The sequence below is a fragment of the Ranitomeya variabilis genome, chromosome 2, assembly GCF_051348905.1.
Source record: "Ranitomeya variabilis isolate aRanVar5 chromosome 2, aRanVar5.hap1, whole genome shotgun sequence".
Classification (NCBI taxonomy): domain Eukaryota; kingdom Metazoa; phylum Chordata; class Amphibia; order Anura; family Dendrobatidae; genus Ranitomeya; species Ranitomeya variabilis.
Window position 1 is genome coordinate 675,748,829 of NC_135233.1, and position 22,113 is coordinate 675,770,941.

General features: G+C 41.9%; 1 protein-coding gene across 1 annotated transcript in view; it reads right to left on the reverse strand.

Moving 5' to 3' along the window:
- LOC143807593 (uncharacterized) overlaps nt 1-19,800 on the reverse strand; it is a 57,644-nt gene extending 37,844 nt beyond the window's left edge. The window contains exon 1 of the mRNA XM_077289301.1: nt 19,294-19,800. Within this exon, the coding sequence (XP_077145416.1) occupies nt 19,294-19,519 (226 nt within the window). The 5' untranslated portion in view covers nt 19,520-19,800. The remainder of the gene's footprint in view (nt 1-19,293) is intronic.
- Between the last annotated feature and the right edge of the window lie 2,313 nt (nt 19,801-22,113).

The following is a 22,113-nucleotide window of genomic DNA, read 5'->3' on the forward strand; positions in this document are numbered from 1 at the left end:
AAATACAACGTTTTAAATAAAACATATAAATGGGTGAAAACATCCATTCTGGATAAGACTTGGGCTTTTGTCAGAGCAATAAATGATTGTAAAAGGAGGCGGGATAGAGACAAAGATCTTCACAGGTAATATAATATACAAAAAGAGCTCACAAATGACTGCTAATGATGACGAGCCAAAAAGGATGCATAGGCAAGTTTAGATCCAGACTCTAAATACTGGTAGACATTGGAACATAGTTTGGATGGTAGAAAAGACCCAACATATACATCTTACCTGCCCATTATACAGAATGCATACACAAAAAAAAAAAAAAGCAGTACTTGGTCTATCAAGTTTACTTTTTTAAATTTGTAGTAACATTGTGCCCTGATAGAAATGGATAGTTCACAGTGATCATAAAAATGTCACAAAGATCTTTAGTCCTTAAAATTTGTGGATCATAAATTCTAAGGCCTCATTCACACATCAATATTTTTCCATTAGTATTTGTGTGCCAAAACCAGGAGTGTCTTCGAAACACAGAACAGGTGTCAATCTATTATTGTTTTTCCCTGCAAGTCCCACTCCTGGATTTAGCATACAAACACTGGCATGCGAATGAGGCCTAAACCTACAGGAATGTAACGGTTACCCTAGTAGGAAGTCACAGATTGCACACCACCAGCACGGAATCTGCTAAATTCCCATCCATTGTATTTATTTGGGTTTGCTTCATTTACATGTAATTCTCAGTGACTTCCTTATTGTCCGTATTAAGAAGTGTTCAGACAAGGTGGATATGCTGGGGCTTTTTATCTGAGTAGTCCTGTGCCGCTGTGGTCTTTCTGCCATTTCCCTGCATAAATCACAATATGATCATTACACAGCCGTTTCACATATGACCCTTATCAGCACTGTAGTCTTGTAGGTGACACAGCAGTCTCCCTGCAACATTTAGGCCATGTGCACACGTTCAGGATTTTTAGCGTTTTTTTTCGCGTTTTTTCGCTATAAAAACGTGATAAAAACGCGAAAAAAACGCTAACCTATGCCTCCTATTATTTACAAGGTATTCCGCATTTTTTGTGCAAATGTTGCGATTTTTTCCGCGAAAAAATCGCATAACGGAAAAAAAAGCAACATGTTCATTAAAAATGCGGAATTGCAGGGATTCCGCACACCTAGGGGTCCATTGATCTGCTTACTTCCCGCACGGGGCTGTGCACACCATGCGGGAAGTAAGCAGATTATGTGCGGTTGGTACCCAGGGTGGAGGAGAGGAGACTCTCCTCCACGCACTGGGCACCATATAAGTGGTCAAAAAATAAGAAATAAAATAAAAAATAGTCATATACTCACCCTCGATGTGCCGCGCAGTGTTCCCGCCTCCACTGCACGCTGCCGTTCGGTTCCTGTAGCTGATGTGCGGCGAAGGACCTCGCCGATGACGTCACTGTCCTGTGATTGGTCGTGAGCGGTCATGTGACCGCTCACGTGACCGTGACGTCACGGAAGGTCCTGCGCGCACACAACAGCTATAGGAAGACGAACGGATGCCGCTGAGGAGATGTCTGGGTGAGTATAAGCATTTTTTTATTTTTTTTATTATTTTTAAACATTCTATCTTTTACTATAGATGCTGCATAAGCTGCATCTATAGTAAAAAGTTGGTCACACTTGTCAAACAGTATGTTTGACAAGTGTGACCAACTTGTCAGTCAGTTTTCCAAGCGATGCTACAGATCGCTTGGAAAACTTTAGCATTCTGCAAGCTAATTACGCTTGCAGAATGCTAAAAAAAGCGAAAAAAACGGAAAAAAAACGCAAAAAAAAAAATGCGGATTTCTTGCAGAAAATTTCCGGTTTTCTTCAGGAAATTTCTGCAAGAAATCCTGAACGTGTGCACATACCCTTAGGGTGCGTGTCCACGGTCCGTAATGATGGTGCTTTGGACGGAGCGGAAACCCCGCTCCGCCCCCCTCTGTACATTCGGTGATTCCGGGTGTGCTCAGTAAAACACATCTGGAATGTCCGCACCCCATACATAGGGCCCTGTGATTTACCTTGCGGTGACGGAGGTAAACAGACATACTGTGTTCTAAAAAGATGCTCCGCATGTCCGTAAACGCAGACGGGACGCTTAGTGGAGGCGGGATTTCATAAAATCCCCTCCACTATGCTGTAACATCTGGACGCTGCGGGTTGAACGCTACGGCTGTATGCAGCGCTCAATCCGCAGCTAATCCGGATGTAATCCGGCACGTGGACACATACCCTAAGTGACTGTGCAGGGAAACAGAGGAAAAGACCACAGTGGTTCAGAGCTCCTGAGGTTAGAATCCGCAGAATCACCACTGAGTGTGACCGCAGAGTTAAAATAAGAGATTGCAGAAGTCTTCCACCCCTTCCCCCCTTCTTAAAAGGTTTCAGTCCAGGCTCATGTATTTCCTTTTCCCGAGTTCTGTTCTCATGGTATTCTGGCCCTGAATTTCCTTTACGGTTTCTTTTATCCTGAGTCTTGTTCCTGTGATATTCTTAACCTGATATTCCTGTTTCTGATGTCTTGTCATGTTCCAAGTCTTGTCACGATGACTACCTGTCATGAACAGGTGGCTACATTTGTTTTTGCTTCATGTCCATCATAGTCCATGTAACGTGCGTGATATAATTTTGGATCTATAACCTTTAGCATGGACGTCTTAAACACAATGGGAAAGTTAAGTGCTCTTCTTCTCTAGCATTGCTCATCTGAACCAAGTGGCCACTTCCATTACAGGCAACTAAAAAAATGTCTATTGCATCAGTAATAAGATTGCAATCAAACATGCTGTCCTCATCATGGTTCTTTGCTTTCATGGTGCTCAGAAAAATACAGAGAGTAGGTTCTGACCTTGCGATCAAAAACCAGGCATGAAGGCATATTATTATCACTATAGCCACTTTAGTCACTTACAATAATTCCATTTGATCTGTAAGTGACCTTAAAACCGGGGTCACACTTGTGAGTGAAATCTCACGAGTCTCTCGCGTCAATACCTGGCACTGCCGTCGGCGGTTCGGACCGGAGCATTCAGCTGTATAGAAATACATGCAGCCGCACACTCCGGTCCTGAGTGCCGGGTATTGATGCGAGACTCAATGCCTTGGTCCTCCTCTGATTTTTGCTGTTTATTTATAACATACTTTACTGTAGGTGCTTTTGGTGCACTGTTGAAGAATTTTACAATGTTTTTTTTTTTGTATAGAAATGCTTCAATTCTGCACTTTAAAACGCAACTTATTTATGTTACCGTTCCCCACAGAGGCTAACAAACATGAACCAAAAACCACATAGTTCAACAGTGTAAGTAAAGGCACAGTTGGCATGAATTTTAATGAAATTACATCCCATTTGTTTAGACATTTAAACACAGTATATTTTCTGCACACATAAAAATAAAACAAATGCTGTGGGATTTTATTTTATTTATTTCGTTTACACTTCCTTTTTGATGACTCTGTTTCAGTATCCCAGCAAGTACTGGGATTCTCAAAGGAAGCGTCATTCAGAGGCAGCTGCATGTCCCCTCCCTGAAACAAAGCGCCATCAGTGACTTGTTTCAGGGGCTGGACTAGACCATGTGCGCTGTCCGCACAGTGTGTGTTCTGGTGCCAGCTCAGATCAGCAGTAACGAGTTGGCAACAGCGTGGTGTCAGAATATCTGGCGAGCAGAGACCAGTAATATCACTTTAGGGGGTATTCTGACAACACGCTCTATTATAATAATAATAATAATAATAATTTTATTTATATAGCGCCAACATATTCCGCAGCGCTTTACAACTTATAGAGGGGACTTATACAGACAACAGACATTACAGCATAACAGAAATCACAGTTCAAAACAGATACCAGGAGGAATGAGGGCCCTGCTGCTCGCAAGCTTACAATCTATGAGGAAAAGGGGAGACACAAGAGGTGGATGGTAACAATTGCTTTAGTTATTTGGACCAGCCATAGTGTAAGGCTCGGGTGTTCATGTAAAGCTGCATGAACCAGTTAACTGCCTAAGTATGTAACAGTACAGACACAGAGGCTATTAACTGCATAAAGTGTATGAGAACATGATGAAGGAACGTGATTATGTTGTTGTTTTTTTATTAATAGGCCACACAGGGATAATTAGGTTAATGCGTTGAGGCGGTAGGCCAATCTGAACAAATGAGTTTTTAGTGCACGCTTAAAACTCTGGGGATTGGGGATTAATCGTATTAACCTAGGTAGTGCATTCCAAAGAATCGGCGCCGCACGTGTAAAGTCTTGGAGACGGGAGTGGGAGGTTCTGATTATTGAGGATGCTAACCTGAGGTCATTAGCAGAGCGGAGGGCACGGGTAGGTTGGTAGACTGAGACCAGAGAGGAGATGTAGGGTGGTGCTGAGCCATGGAGTGCTTTGTGGATGAGGGTAGTAGTTTTGTACTGGATTCTGGATTGGATGGGTAGCCAGTGTAATGACTGGCACAAGGTAGAGGCATCGGTGTAACGGTTGGCGAGGAATATGATCCTGGCAGCAGCATTCAGGACAGATTGGAGCGGGGAGAGTCTGGTAAAAGGTAGGCCAATTAGTAGAGAGTTACAATAGTCCAGACGAGAATGAATAAGTGAGACAGTAAGAGTTTTTGCAGAGTCGAAAGTAAGAAAAGGGCGAATTCTGGAAATGTTTTTGAGATGCAGATAAGAAGAGCGAGCCAGTGATCGGATGTGGGGGGTGAATGAAAGCTCGGAATCAAGGATGACTCCAAGGCAGCGGGCATGTTGCTTTGGAGTAATGGTGGAACCGCACACAGAGATGGCAATGTCGGGCAAAGGTAGGTTTGTAGAGGGAGAGAACACGAGGAGTTCAGTTTTTGACAGGTTCAGTTTCAGATAGAGGGAGGACATGATGTTAGAGACAGCGGTAAGACAATCACTGGTGTTTTCTAAAAAGGTCGGCGTGATAACAGGAGAAGAAGTGTATAATTGGGTGTCGTCAGCATAGAGATGGTACTGGAAACCAAATCTACTGATTGTTTGTCCAATAGGGGCAGTATACAAAGAGAAGAGGAGGGGGCCTAGGACTGATCCTTGAGGAACCCCAACAGTAAGGGGAAGGTGAGAGGAGGAGGAACCAGCAAAACAAACAGTGAAGGATCGGCCAGAGAGATAGGAGGAGAACCAAGAGAGAACGGTGTCCTTGAGGCCGATGGAGCGGAGCATAGTGAGGAGGAGCTGATGATCCACAGTGTCGAATGCTGCGGAGAGATCCAAGAGAATTAGCATGGAATAGTGACCATTAGATTTAGCTGTTAGTAGGTCATTAGAGACTTTAGTGAGGGCAGTTTCAGTAGAGTGTAAAGAGCGGAAACCAGATTGAAGAGGGTCGAGAAGAGAATTATCTGAGAGATAGCGGGTAAGACGGGAGTGGACCAGGCGTTCCAGGAGTTTAGAGATGAAGGGAAGATTAGAGACAGGTCTATAATTAGCGGCACAATTTTGATCGAGGGAGGGCTTTTTAAGTAGTGGATGTATGATGGCATGCTTAAATGAGGAGGGAAAAATACCGGAAGTGAGGGAAAGGTTGAATATTTTTGTTAGGTGAGAGGTGACAGCCGGGGAAAGGGACTGGAGGAGATGCGACGGAATGGGGTCGCTGGTGCAAGTGGTCGGGCGAGAAGATGCAAGGAGCCTGCTTACTTCTTCTTCTGTAACTGGTTCAAAGTCAGAGAGTGAACTAGATGCAGTGGGGGAGGGAGGACAGTGCTTGGTATGAAGAGATTGGGAAATGATTTCCTGTCGAATGTGGTCAATTTTTTCTTTGAAGTAATTGGCCAGATCGTCAGCGTGGAGATCTGTGGTTGGGGCCTGCTCTCTTGGGTTGAGTAGGGACCGGAAAGTGTCAAAGAGACGTTTAGGGTTATTGGACAGCGAGGTGATGAGGGTGTTGAAATAGGTTTGTTTGGAGAGGTGAAGGGCAGAGTTGTATGTTTTTAACATGAACTTATAATGGATGAAATCCTCTATTGCCGGCTCATTACTGTTGATCTGAGCTGGAAACAGAGCATGCACCTGTTTTGTGCACATCGTACAGTACACAGTGTGCAGGGACTAGCCCAGCCCCTGAAATGAGCTTCATCTCAGGGAGGGGGCATGGACTACGGCGGTGACCCCAGCCACTGTCCCTTGATGACGCTTCGTTTGAGTATCCCAGCATCCCTGAAAAGGCACCCCAATAGGTAATAAAATGACCATAACGGACATCATACCAAGATAGGGGACTGACCCTGCCATTTGGCAGTATCGCTTCATCGTATACACGTTTGGATGGATACGAGCTAAGTATTCCTGGGTTCTATCTTTCTCCTGATGAACCTCGGAAGAGGGGAAACGCGTCGAGTTGTATATGGCCTGGGAACTTTAATATGGCCTAGCACGGATTATGTTTTATTGCAGTGTCTTGTTGTGGTTTTGGCTTATTAACCCTTGTTGGACATGATCTATTGTGATAAAAGTGTCTTGTGGTATAACTCTACCTAATTATGAATGATGGTATATTGAATTCTTGCTGTGTGACTATCTATCTCAGGTTAGGAAGGAATCTATATCTGGAGTTATTAAGAGAGCACTAGAGACACATAGGTATATTTTTCCACATACTGTAAATGCATTATTTATATGCTATATAGAGTTTGTAGGAGGTTGATTGGTGGTCATTTAGGTTTTCCCATAAACCTGTTTTCTCACTAGTGTTCCCAATTTATAGGTCCCGGGGGGACCCTGTAAACATCGAGAGATATTACTGTGATATCAGGAATACAACATCCAGAAATGGATAGCCTAAATAGATAGTGGAGTGCTGATACCAGAAGTTATCTCTATTAAGTTATCGCAAAGGAGGATTAATAAATATTAATAAAGTATTTTTATGTAGGACAGCATATCATTATAGAAGCTTAGGTTCATGAAGATATAAAAAAATTACAGCACTAGCTATCAAACGATTTTTGACCCAAGGAATTTACACACATCTCTCCCCTTTCTCACCTACCTGTTTAATCTCTGTCGCACTCCCTGCCACCATAGGGCCCTATATAGGGTGAGCAGGGAAAGCCGTCGTTGAGCGGGGGCGCCAGTGCGCAGGTATTAGGGTGCCAACCTCCGCTGGTAGGTAGATACATATAGGCCAGTATAGGGGCAGCATCCCCCTGGTGTTTTCATCACTTCTAAAGTATGATGTCATTTGTATATTGTGTATTATTTAGTTATGTTATATGTTGAATAAAGTTATGGTTTTATAGGTATAGAGGAGATAACTGAATTTTCATTTGAGTATCCCAGCATCCCTGAAAAGGCACCCCAATAGGTAATAAAATGACCATAACGGACAGCAATGTCAAAATGACTAACTGTGCAGATGTTCTGTCTTATGTCACTTCTTTTAACATCTTCAGGGTTGGGAAGCCACCCACTCTCCATTCTTGAAAGTACACAGCTGAGCCACCTCAAAAACATCATCTGAAAAGATGGCGGTGCAGCGACTTCTTGAAAACGATTGCGTTCTCAAAATGGTTTCGCCATTAAAAAAAAAAAGGCTTACAAGGTGCATCGCATATTTAATCAGGGTTGCCCCCCCATAGCTCCAAGCCTTGTGCAAGCACCTGTTTTTTTTATGTTCCCATAACAATGGCACCTTCCAAGTCTCATTTTGATATGTAAATGAGAGTAGGAAAGAATGACAGGTTGTACAACGCCCCTGGCTAGTGGGAACACTTTAAGGGTATGTGCACACGTCAGGATTTCTGGCAGAAATTTCCTGAAGAAAACCGGAAATTTTCTGCAAGAAATCCATATATTTTTTTTTGCATTTTTTTTAGCATTTTGCAAGCGAAATTAGCTTGCAGAATGCTAAAGTTTTTCAAGCGATCTGTAGCATCGCTTGGAAAACTGACTGACAGGTTGGTCACACTTGTCAAACATAGAGTTTGACAAGTGTGACCAACTTTTTACTATAGATGCTGCCCATGCAGCATCAATAGTAAAAGATAGAATGTTTAAAAATAATAAAAAAAATAAAAAAAATGGTTATACTCACCTGCAGACAGCCGATCTCCTCAGCGGCGCCCGTTCCTAAAGATGGTGTGTGTGTGCAGGACCTTCGATGACGTCGCGGTCACGTGAGCGGTCACATGACCGGTCTCGCGACCAATCACAAGACCGCTACGTCATCGCAGGTCCTTCACCACACCATCTGTAGGAACGGAAGCGACAGCATGCACCGATGAGAGGCGGGAAGACTCCGGGGGCCATCGAAGGTGAGTATATCACTATTTTTTATTTTAATTCTTTTTTTTTTTACCAATTATATGGTGCCCAGTCCGCGGAGGAGAGTCTCCTTTCCTCCACCCTGGGTACCAACCGCACATAATCTGCTTACTTCCCGCATGGTGGGCACAGCCACATGCGGAAAGTAAGCAGATCAATGCATTCCTAGGTGTGCGGAATCCCCGCAATTTAAATGAACATGTTGCTTTTTTTTCCGCGATACGATTTTTTCGCGGAAAAAAATGCAACATTTGCACAAGAAATGCAGAATACACTGTAAATAATAGGAGGCATATGTAAGCGTTTTTTTTCGCGTTTTTATAGCGAAAAAAATGCGAAAAATACTGAACGTGTGCACATGGCCTAAGGCTGCTTTCACACTAGCGTCGGTACGGGGCTTCCGCTGCCCCATTGCAAGGTCTGGGGAGGAGGGGGCGGAGTTTCGGCTGCGCATGCGTGGTCGAAAATGGCGGTCTCAACGCACAAAAAAAAGTTACATGTAACTTTTTTTGTGGCGGCGGTCTGACAAAACACGAGCGGTTTGTGGCACTGCGTCGCTAATAAAAGTCTATGGAGAAAAAAACGCATCCTGCGGGCAACTTTGCAGGATGTGATTTTCTCCACAACGACGCATTGCGACGTGCAGTGCCCGACGCTAGTGTGAAAGTAGCCTTAGGGGTACTTTGCTGTTCCAAGACATTTATGGTTTTATTATAAATGTGACCTAAGTGACTTTTCTTCTGCTTTTTAAAAGGAAAAGAAGACTGCACAGTGGCCAGGAACACATTATCAACCAAGTATCCAATCAGGCTGAGAATTTAGAAATAAAGATAATAAGTAGTGATGAGGGAATATACTCGTTACTCGAGATTTCCCGAGCTCGCTCGGGTGTCCTCCGAGTAATTTTTAGTGCTCTGAGATTTAGTTTTCCTCACCGCAACTGAATGATTTACATCTGTTAGCCAGCATAAGTACATGTGGGGATTCCCTAGCAACCAGGCAACCCCCACATGTACTTATGCTGGCTAACAGATGTAAATCATTCAGCTGCGGCAAGAAAAACTAAATCTCCGAGCACTAAAAAATACTCGGAGGACCCCCGAGCATGCTCGGGAAATCTCAAGTAACGAGTATATTCGCTCATCACTAATAATAAGTAATAGTCAATCATACATCCTCCACATGTAGGCAAATGAGTAAAATATGTACACAAGGGGAAGAAAAGACTGCGGTCTCATTGAATAGAGATGGTTATGTTCATTGATGAATGGAGATGTAGATTTGGGGTATTTATGAACAATTCATCAATGATCACCCTTAACGCCTTGTCATATTTGCTGCCTCTGTGCTTAAAACTTCAAGAAAAGAAAAGAGCTGGCTCATCTTGGATTTTCGCCAATCAATAGTGAAAGAGGTCACATTCTGAAGCTCTTAACTATACATCACTTCTGTATTACATAACACTGGACCAGCTTTCGGTTCAAGCAACTCTATAGCTTCAGCTAAATTAGTATAATTGAATTGTTGATGTATTAAAACAACTGAACTCCTGGACCCCTAATTAGAAAATTATGCTATAAACTAGTTCCAACGTTTGTTGGAAAAACTCTATTTAGACCTCATCCAGAAGTCCATAAATCCAGTACGTGTGTTATCTGCTTTTTTCATGCATAGATCACATACTCGTTACATTCCATAGGGATATGTGCATGTCTTTTTTTGTTGTTCAAACTATTTTAATTAAGATTTTCATATTTATATTGCTAAACTAAGGAGAAACAACAACAAAAAAAAAAAAAAAAAAAAGGGCTAAAAGAAGGATAAAGGCAAAGCAGTTATATTTCTGATGGATCAAGAACAAAAAGTAAATCCTTTAAGAATGACAAAGAAAAGTAGACATGTAAGTTTTTGACCTGCATAACGGGCTCAAAATGACCCAAAAAAGTCTATGGAGCTATGAAAATCACAGACAGTACATGGATGGGGAAAAAATTGCCAGATGTCAGCTTGAAAATCAATGGAGAAATAAGTTTTGCTGCTCTTTTCATAATTTTGTTGCTTTCTATGGTGTTTGACCTTTTTTTATTTTCACCTAACACTTTTGAAATGACATGTTGATGCCTTTTCCCATAAGCTTCTTTAAAGGTCTTGTTCCTAACTGAAAATCATACCCACTGTCATTATATATATATATATATATATACGGTATATAAATAACGGACCCAGAATCCTGTTAAACCATGCATTTTTGGCACTTTATTTTCCATTATAGGCTTCTATTTAGAGCCTGAATAAAATGCATATAATAAACAAAATTGTGTTTGTGAACAATCCCATTGTTTCAGCTCTAAAGTATAAAAATAATCACTGCATCCAATCTGCACCAAAAACTCAATAAAAAAAAAAATAAATAATAATCAGAGTAGATGCAGATTCATATTACCGTATGTTTTTTGGACACCTATAGAAAACAAAGCAGCAGAAAAAAAAAAAACTACAACACTTGAAACATGATATATTGTCATTTTTCAAACTAAACAAAACGCTGCAAAAGAAATGTGTGAAGGAGGCCCAACGTATAAATCAGAGACAAGATTGCACAGTACTGCTCACCAGTGATGAGCGAACGTGTTTGGATAAGGTGTTATCCAAGCATGCTCAGGTGCTAAGAGTGTTTTCAGCGTGCTCAAAAATTATGTTCGAGTCCACGTGCCTGCATGTCTCGTGGCTGTTTGACAGCCGCACCATGTGCAGGGACTACATGTTTCTTAGGCAATCCCAGCATGTGTTGCAGGTGTCGAACGGCAGCATGTTTTAGCATCCAAGCATACTTGGATAACACCTTATCTGAGCACATTCGCTCATCACTACTGCTCACAAACTGACAAAAGAATATAATCTTGCCTTTCCTATTGTTCAGTGCACAGAAATACTGACAGTCATATTGGAAAATGGCAAAAACACAACTATCATCCCCATTTCGCTATAGTAAATTTACATGTTTACATGGTTATTGGTAGACACCAGCAGAGCCTGTACTAAAGAAAACTATTTTAATAGCCTGTAAATTCGAAGCCACGGGCCTTTCCAACAGGTCAGCCAAGAAATATTCTTCCCTAAAGCAGTATAGGTGTACACAAACATCATAGGGTTGTCCATAGAAGCATTTTCAAGGTCACTTGGCAAGACATTTAAGAGAATGCAGAAGAATCAAAAATAATTCAGAAATATTTCTCCCAACTTGACATCAGTAACTTCAGTTCACTACTTTAGTAAATTTTGGCCCCAAGTTATGGTACAAAACTTAATGAAGGGAGCGCTCAGATGCCGCAAGTTCTTTAACAAGCGTGTGCCTCTTGATGAATTTGGTGCATCTTCCAGCAGCACCACTCCACTTTTGTAGAATAAATCATGAGAAATTTGTCAGGCATGTCCAGTCTCGCCCAGTAAAAAGTTGATGGAGCTGGCTGAGGTTGGGGTAAAAACCAACAGAAGTTGCACAAAATTTTGTAACATTTCAAGCAATTTTATTCCAGAAAATTGCTCGATGAATTGGAGACTTTGTGTAACACTATGTGCACAGAGTGCGTTTTTGATGCAATTTGCAGTGTTTTTTCTGCCCGGAAATGGGCCAAAAATGCTATGGAATCCTTATGCAAGCTTATTCAATGAGAATCCTGAAGTGTTGTGCACGCACATGATCAGTGTATTCCGTGCAGATTTGCAGTGCGTTTTTTTCTGCAGCATGTCAATTCTTTTTGCGTTTCTGCCCCCAGTGACTTCAATTGATTCAGTCAAATCCACAGCAAAATTGCAGGTATAAAAATGTTTGCGGATTTGCTGAGTTTTTGTTTTGTGTTTTACCGGCTTCCTATAGCGTTTCCCATGCTGTCATCGGTGTGACATCGTGGAAAACACCGGGGCGGTAGTTCTTACCGGCGTTAATGCTACCGCTGGTAAGACTGTCGGGCAGAGTACTGCGGGGTCACGCAGTCAGATTATCTGGTCTTAGGACAGGTGAGGAATATTGTGTTTTATTATTTTATTTTTGTTGCAGGAGACGTTGGATTAGGTGTTAAGATTATTAAAGGAGTCTGTGTCATTATTTCAAATAAAGGACTTTATTCTGGGTGTCTTTTTTTATACAGTATCACTATGGGGTTACTAATGGATAGGTGTCTTATAGACACTAACCACTAACCTGTGGGCTTGATATCACTTGATAATACAAAGGTGACATCGACCCCACAAATATGAACTGCACTTGCCACCGCTACAGGGTAAGTGGGAAGAGCAAGGCAAAGTGCCAAAATTGGCGCACCTAGCAGATGCACCTTTTCTGGGGTGGCTGAGAGGTGATGTATTTAGCCGGGGAGGGCAATATCCATGGTCCCTCCCGGGGATATTAATATCAGCCCACAGCTGTCTGCATAGCCTTTGCTGATTATTAATTAAAGGGGGACCCCACATTTTTTTTTTAAGTTGCTGTCTGGTTACAGCCTATGTACTTTCGTTCTGTTAAAGCTCCTACATAGGCTGGTGACAATCTGTGTGTAGCTTTGTGTGTGCGTTTACTTATTGGCTAAGGCCAGGTTCACATTTACGTTCGGGGGTCATTTTGACGTGCCTACCGTCCGCACAAAATGCAACTTGTATTCTCTTGTGGTCAGCGGGCGCGTCAAAACAACGCATCCGCATACATCCGCATGTCCTGCGTACCCAATGTTAAAGATAGGTACACAGGACACATTCAGAAGTATGTAAGACGTAGGCGAGGCTTAGCGGAGGACGTACGCAGCCCTCCGCAAAGCCCCCAAATGCAAATGTGAACTTAGCCTTAGTAATGAGGGTGTCGGGCTGACATCTTTGCATTACTAAGCCTAGGGCTATGTGTCAATGACAGCTGCTGACAGGATGCCCTAATCCCATTATTCTGATGCCACTGCATCAGCATGAATAAGGTGGTGTTGAACCAAGAAATTACATCACAAAACTTTTTTTTCGATATCTTTATTTAGCTCAAAAAAGCATTCATTGCTGTACAAAAATGCATGCAAAAAAAAGGCACCTTTTTGCCGCAGCGTTTTTCCTGCCAAGAGATGCAGAAATTTCTGCAAGCAAATACTCAACTTGCGCACATAGCCTAAAGCTGGCCATACAGAAGTGATTTCAGACCGTTGTTTTATCACTGGTTGGTCTTGTGAATGTGACAGATTTAAATGACTTACTAATCGATGGCTGCTATGAACTGGTTCAGACTTCTATTAAGGGGATGCAGATTTGTCATTGGCTTACTAACAGCTAAAAATAAAAAGTTTAACAGATTTCCACCTTGGTTCATCATCTATCATATTTATTTCAGAGAAAAAGGTGCTGACAGTCAGCCAAATTGGGTGTAAAAGGCTTTTCCAGTGGACAACGATCTCCAGTGCGGCCAGGTGTAGACCTTATTCACATGCCACGATTAGAGACCTGTAAGAGATACATTGTGTCCCACATACAGATGTGGGACAGTTTTTTTTCTCATCTGTGTGCAGTCTGTATAGAATCCGTTTGTTTACTCAGTTATTATGCATCCATAAGCATTGGATGCTATACTGATGGTCTGTATAGCATACAATTTTTATCTCACACATCCAATTTCAGAGTCAAATCATAGCATGCTGAGATTTTTTTCCTCATGCCGAATACAGTGGAGAAAAAAAAAAAAAAAAACTGCCTCATTGAAACACTGGTCCAGAGTGCAATCCCTTTATTTTTATTTTTTTAGATTGGATTGCACTCCTCTGATTTATACACTCCTGTTAGCAAGCCCTTAGGCCAGATTCACATATCTGTGCGACATGGTCCGAGTACCAAATGCAATGCATGGACTGGTTGCTGGTCTACTGTCCCAAATTTGTCAGCCATGTATCTGCCTATGAGGCTGCAAAGGTCGGAGTTGGAGACCTGATGATAATCCATGAATGAAGGATGTTTACTGTAACCTTAGATCCGAATGAAACATGAAATTTAAGGAGAGAAAACCTTTCCCATAAAAGCTATGTAATAGATGTACTGCTTTTTGATAAGGTGTATTTGGGTTTTCTTCTATACGCCAAAGACATAGTAATAATTTACATTGTAAACACCTATAGAGACAATAAAGACAGAACATGTAGAAACAAAACTAGCCTACTTATCTCCCACACTAATCCAGACTTATCCAATGGCCATTGCACCTATCTTCCAACCAAATACCCAGTGTTGGACTGAGGCCCCACTTTTTAGCTACATGGAAATATGACATTATCCCCATTCACAAAATGCCATAGCAATAAACTGGATTGATTATTAAATTAATAAGATGTTGCCTTTGCTTGTGTATCAAGTGTATTGTAGCAAGTACTGCTCATAGGTTGGTGGTGGCCCTATCCTGCGCATTGGCCCACCAGAGGATTCTCCTGTGGGCCAGTCTAAGCTTGCAAATACCCAACCCCTATTGTTTCCTTACCTTCCCCCCTAGACTTCCGGGCACCTCCAGCTATGTGGCCAACTCTTCCACCCATTTACTTAATTACTTTTTCACATACCTTCCATCTAAACACCCACCACCCCCCTGATATTTGTTTCCTTACATCATGCTGTACTTATCCTTTACAATAGACAATCCCTACATAATTATCTGTCTCCTCACTACTACCCACTTCTTCCTGGAGGCCACAATGTCCTCCGTATGCGCATTTTGTCCATTTGTCACTCTATAGATTTACATTATAAAGAGGCTATCCCAAAGTTAATAACATCCCAGGTCATCAATGATTGATTGTGTTGTGGAAACTCAGTGACAGAAGGTCTGTAATTTTTTTTTTTGCAACAGAGAGAGTTGAGATATGGGTCCTCAGATATTTATTCAAAGGAGAGAAGATTTGGCATTAAAGACTCCTTAGTCACTGGGGTTACAACTTGTCAGACCTCAACTATTTCAAATTATGAATAACTGGTTATCAAGTAATATGTACATAATGTAATATTGGACATAAGGGTCCTCTGCCCCTCTATGCTTTGTACACTTTATTATACAGGTCCTTCTCAAAATATTAGCATATAGTGTTAAATTTCATTATTTACCATAATGTAATGATTACAATTAAACTTTCATATATTATAGATTCATTATCCACCAACTGAAATTTGTCAGGTCTTTTATTGTTTTAATACTGATGATTTTGGCATACAACTCCTGATAACCCAAAAAACCTGTCTCAATAAATTAGCATATTTCACCCGACCAATCAAATAAAAGTGTTTTTTAATACCAAACAAAAAAACCATCAAATAATAATGTTCAGTTATGCACTCAATACTTGGTCGGGAATCCTTTGGCAGAAATGACTGCTTCAATGCGGCGTGGCATGGAGGCAATCAGCCTGTGACACTGCTGAGATGTTATGGAGGCCCAGGATGCTTCAATAGCGGCCTTAAGCTCATCCAGAGTGTTGGGTCTTGCGTCTCTCAACTTTCTCTTCACAATATCCCACAGATTCTCTATGGGGTTCAGGTCAGGAGAGTTGGCAGGCCAACTGAGCACAGTAATACCATGGTCAGTAAACCATTTACCAGTGGTTTTGGCACTGTGAGCAGGTGCCAGGTCGTGCTGAAAAATGAAATCTTCATCTCCATAAAGCATTTCAGCCGATGGAAGCATGAAGTGCTCCAAAATCTCCTGATAGCTAGCTGCATTGACCCTGCCCTTGATGAAACACAGTGGACCAACACCAGCAGCTGACATGGCACCCCACACCATCACTGACTGTGGCTACTTGACACTGGACTTCAGGCATTTTGGCATTTCCTTCTCCCCAGTCTTCCTCCAGACTCTGGCACCTTGATTTCCGAATGACATGCAAAATTTGCTTTCATCAGAAAAAAGTACTTGGGACCACTTAGCAACAGTCCAGTGCTGCTTCTCTGTAGCCCAGGTCAGGCGCTTCTGCCGCTGTTTATGGTTCAAAAGTGGCTTTACCTGGGGAATGCGGCACCTGTAGCCCATTTCCTGCACACGCCAGACTCAGTCCACTGCTTCCTCAGGTTCCCCAAGGTCTGGAATCGGTCCTTCTCCACAATCTTCCTCAGGGTCCGGTCACCTCTTCTCGTTGTACAGCGTTTTCTGCCACATTGTTTCCTTCCAACAGACTTACCATTGAGGTGCCTTGATACAGCACTCTGGGAACAGCCTATTTGTTGAGAAATTTCTTTCTGGGTCTTACCCTCTTGCTTGAGGGTGTCAATGATGGCCTTCTTGACATCTGTCAGGTCGCTAGTCTTACCCATGATGGGGGTTTTGAGTAATGAACCAGGCAGGGAGTTTTTAAAAGCCTCGGGTATCTTTTGCATGTGTTTAGAGTTAATTAGTTGATTCAGAAGATTAGGGTAATAGGTCATTTAGAGAACCTTTTCTTGATATGCTAATTTATTGAGACAGGTTTTTTGGGTTATCAGGAGTTGTATGCCAAAATCATCAGTATTAAAACAATAAAAGACCTGACAAATTTCAGTTGGTGGATAATGAATCTATAATATATGAAAGTTTAATTGTAATCATTACATTATGGTAAATAATGAAATTTAACACTATATGCTAATTTTTTGAGAAGGACCTGTATGTATGCAACCATTTTCACATGTATAACACCATGGAATTAATGGTGCATTAAAAATATATAATAAAATAAATATTCATATGAAACTACAGTTCCCTTCTAGATGATGAACAGCCAATATGTTCACAAAGTCTTATTTTCAGTCCAACTGCGATTTGACAAAACATCGGATCGCACTCAGTCCAATGTTATTCTATGGGACTATGCATGTCTGATTTTGTTTTCCTCGGACCAGAAGGAGGGAATTGCTGCAAGCCAAAGTTTGAGCCAATAGTAGGTTCGCATTTGGCCATGCAAGTCAATTAGTCCAAGGGGAAAAAAAAAAAAAAAAAAAAGGGACAGCATTTGCCCAGTTTGCTTTATTAAGAAAAGCTTGAGAAATCTCCAGTTTGTTTTTCTTTAATCTGGGGGAAAAAAAACTGGATGAAACTTTTTTTTTTTTTTTACCAAACTCTGGTGCTAAAAACTCATACAGTGACCAAACTCTGATGAAACTTGGACTGTTTTTTTAACATGTGAGAAAAATGACTGATGCCTGAGGCTACGTTCCCATGAGGAGCTTTTGAGCTTGCAGATTTTCTGCACCTGTTAAGCAAAATAGGTTTCTTGCATTTTTTCGAAAATATGCAGTGTGAAAAATTTATCATGGGATCGTAGCCTTAATAAGATTCAAAACTACCACATGCAAAGAAACATTTACAAGCATAAGTGTTACACTTCCCTTCGCACTACAATTGTGGGACATAGGTGTGGGGAGGTGAAAAAGTCCTATCCTGTTGTCCAATGATGGTGGCTTGTGGTTGGCAGTTTGGGGGCCTGATCAGTATTGTTGTCAGCTTATGAATAGAAGCAAGAGTGTTCATTCACTGCCAACAAGCAGAGCTCTTGAACATGGTCGGGAATGGATTCACAAACTACACTGGATAAGTGCAGGGCTTTTATCTGCACAATGAATATTCTCTGCCTACACAAAAATACTTCAAGGCACTAGGAATGATTCCAAGATAGTTAACACTAATGTATATGACTAAATTAAAAGTCTTGAACAAAACCCATATCCAATTATGAAAGATAGATAGATAGATAGACTGCTTCTATGGTCACATGTACACATTCAGTATTTGGTGAGTTATTTTACCTCAGTATGTGTAAACCAAAACCAGGAGTGGGACAATCAGAGGAAAAGTATAATAGAAACACGGCACCACATCTGTATTTATCACCCACTCCTGGTTTTGGCTTACAAATACTGAGGTAAAATACTGACCAAATACTGATGTAAAGTTTTATAAACACTGAGGTAAAATATTAGAAATACTGAGGTAAAATATTGACCAAATTCTAAATGTGTTTACATGGCCTAAAAAATAGGAGTGACAGAGCAAACAGCGGTGTCACAGATGATAGTAATAATAGGTTCAATTTCTTCATCGCTTCGCACGTCTGAGCATTAGTATCACACATGAATACACAGACATTAAGAAGGGTCCAAAGAGAATATATTTACAGTGATTTCCACAGTGTCTCAGCCCTTTATTTGTACAGAGGACTTCTCCTAGCCACAGGTTTTAAAGGTCACCTGTGCTCTGCATTCTTGTCATACACAGCCCATGCTTGCAATACATCAGCAAGTGACCTACCAAACTCAATGACATTCGGCGTATAGGATAAGTTGGCCATTATCAACAGTCTGTAAGCCTTTTTTTAATACACTACCTAATGGCAACAAAATTCTTAGAACAGAAAGCATGCAGTCAGGTGCTGCGAAAATGGCTGTGGCAGCCTCCAATTCTGGATCATGTAAATGAAGAGCCAGCCATCTTTAATTGAACCACAGCATCATATGTAAATACACAGGCAGCCACTAACATCTGCCCATCCAAAACAGTCTGCCAGGTTTCCAAAACCTGAACATGGCCATTGGGTAACAGTGTAGCTTTCTATTTGACAAATGTTCCCATGAGAGCAGCCATAATAGAATCAATATAGAAACAAAGACAAAATAGTGACTATTCCTAGGCAACAGTATAAAAATTGTATCCAACACCATCTAGCCTGAAATGTATTAAAGTGACAGAGTTCTAGTTTATGTGGTCACTGTTGTCACCCATACATATCCATGGCATATATGTGAAGTCACCAGCACTCTTCAGTCACTATATTAAGCCATGTTTTAGGAAGGAAGTGCAGTCACAGGTGAATAAACACGTGTGGAAAAAGAAAACAAGGCAAGCCCATCCCCCATGTTCTGCAGGCTATATGTCCTATGTATTATAATGGGCAAGCACTGCATGCGTGTAGAGAATTCGTGCACATTTTGGTGCCAGTTACCTGTCTCCATGTGGTTGAGGAACTCCAGGGCAGCCTGCCTCTCATAACTCTGAAGGACAGGCTCATAGAGCTGCTTCACTTTGGATTTCCTGGACCTCAGGCAGCAGCACTCAGTGAGGATAGCTACACATTCCTTCATGTGCTCCATTATGCTTGAAGACACTCTTCTGATAAAGTTCACAAAATCCTGCAGCAGCTGAGCACATCTCTCACACAGGTTACCCATCCTGGCTGTTATGGTGGACACAATGACCTTGTGGATCCCCTGGACTTCCACTAGCTGGCTGCTAATGCACTGCTCAGAAAGCCATTGCCTACACTAGCTGACCAGCAGCTCACTGGTGGGCATGCACTTCACAGGGTCTCCAGCTGTGTCTACAGAGGCAGCAGACAAAGAATGGTGAAGTCACCAGATCCCTCTGCAGGACAACTGCAAAATCACACAGTGATGTAATGGGTGGCACTCCTCCCCCAGCCTGCCTCCTCCTAATTGGTCTGGGGGATGCCAGGCTGCACACAGCAGAACAGGATATTCCAGTTCTACCATGAACAAAGGAACCTGAAAGGCTGTAAATAACAATAATAATATTATTGCCTGCTAAAAAGATCATTTATGCTGGCTAGTCTAGTACAAAAAGGCTAAATAATTCTCCACATTGCACATATACACAAATAATGCATGTATATTACCTGTATGCACACACATATGCACACGTAGACCCATAAAAACGTCCACTCATATATTAATATGCTATAGACCTGAAGGAAGGATAGGATCGCTTCCCAGTGACTTACATTTTTAATGAAGCAATTACAACTTTTCCAGATTTGTTTCTAGTGATGTCGGGTTTTTGGATAACTTGATGGTAAGAAAAATCTTACACGCCACACTATCCTTACTGTCAAAAGTTCTGGAAAGGTTGACGGACCCATTATGAACCCCATTACGGTGAACGTAGTCATAGTCTTTGACCTCATTTACACGTCAGGGTTTTTTTTTACATATGAGAAAACCAGAAAAGGTTTCAGTCAGTGATTTTCATCAGAGTTTGGTCAAAGTTTCATCAGTCATTCTCTACCTTCCATCTATCAGTCAGTGAAAAACAGACAGCACGTAGATGGCATCTTAGTCTACGTTCACATTAGCGTTCGGCGCCGCAGCGGCGCCGCATGCGTCATGCACCCCTATATTTAACATGGGGGCGCATGGACATGCGTTGTGCTGCGTTTTGCGACGCATGCGTTTTTTTGGCCGCAAGCATTGGGCGCAGACAACGCAGCAAGTTGCATTTTTTTTGCGTCCAACTTTCGACAAAAAAGGACGCATGCGTCGCAAAACGCAGCGTTTTAGCGTGCGTTTTGTTGCATTTTTGTTTGCGTTGTGCGTTGCGTCGCCGACGCTGCGGCGCACAACGCAAATGTGAACGTAGCCTTAGGGCTCCTTCTCACTTGCGAGAAATACGTCCGAGTGTCGCAGGTTAAAACCCTGCTCTGGTGGCAGCACTCCAGAGCGGAGTGTGCAGCCGCACAGCAATACATGGAGCCGCACGCTCCGCTCTGGAGTGCCGGTGCCAGAGCAGGGTTTTAACCAGCGAGACTCGGACGTATTTCTCGCAAGTGAGATGGAGCCCTTAGGCCGGCCTCACACTCAACGTATGTAAATACGGTCCGTTTTTTACGGCCGTAATACGCAGAAAAGTCCCCAAAATAGTGATCCGTATGTCATCCGTAGGCAGGGTGTGTCAGCGTATTTTGCGCATGGCATCCTCCGTATGTAATCTGTATGGCATCCGTACTGCGATATTTTCTCGTAGGCCTGCAAAACCGACATCTAATGGATTTATGTGCTCAAATGTTCGTTAAAACATATATACAGTATATATATATATATATATATATATATATATATATATATATATATATGTCATTGAGACACATATATATATATTCTGTATTTATATTGAATTCAGCGCGATATATGTGAAAAGCCGGTAATTCAATTGCCGGCTTTTCATTTCTCTTTCACAAACCCGACAGGATATGAGACATGGTTTACATACAGTAAACCATCTCATATCCCTTTTTTTTTTGCATATTCCACACTACTAATGTTAGTAGTGTGTATGTGCAAAATTTGGGCGCTGTAGCTGCTAAAATAAAGGGTTAAATGGCGAAAAAAATTGGCGTGGGCTCCCGCGCAATTTTCTCCGTCAGAGTGGTAAAGCCAGTGACTGAGGGCAGATATTAATAGCCTAGAGAGGGTCCATGGTTATTGGCCCCCCCCTGGCTACAAACATCTGCCCCCAGCCACCCCAGAAAAGGCACATCTGGAAGATGCGCCTATTCTGGCACTTGGCCACTCTCTTCCCACTCCCGTGTAGCGGTGGGATATGGGGTAATGTAGGGTTATGTATCCCAGCCATTGCAATTGATTGTATCATTATTTGGCTGTGTGCCCACGTTGCATTTTTAAGCGTTTCAGCCGCTTAAAAACCGCTAACAAAATGCATACCATTAATTTTAATTGCATTCCGCAATTGCTGTGCCCAAGCTGCGTATTCTTTCGCAGCGGAATCGCATCGCGGTAAAATACGCAGCATGTTAATTTTTTTGCATAATCGCGGCGATTCCGCCGCCATAAACTTGTATTGGAACGCTTGAAATCCGCAAATATTAAAAATGCTTGTGAATTTCAAGCGCATTTTCTGCGGTTTTGTAAACATGAAATATAAAAATTGAATTGCATTACTGCACTAGAAATATGAAAAATTTAGAAAGTTTAGAGCATAAATTGGCCAATTCATGTGTACCTGGTAGCCA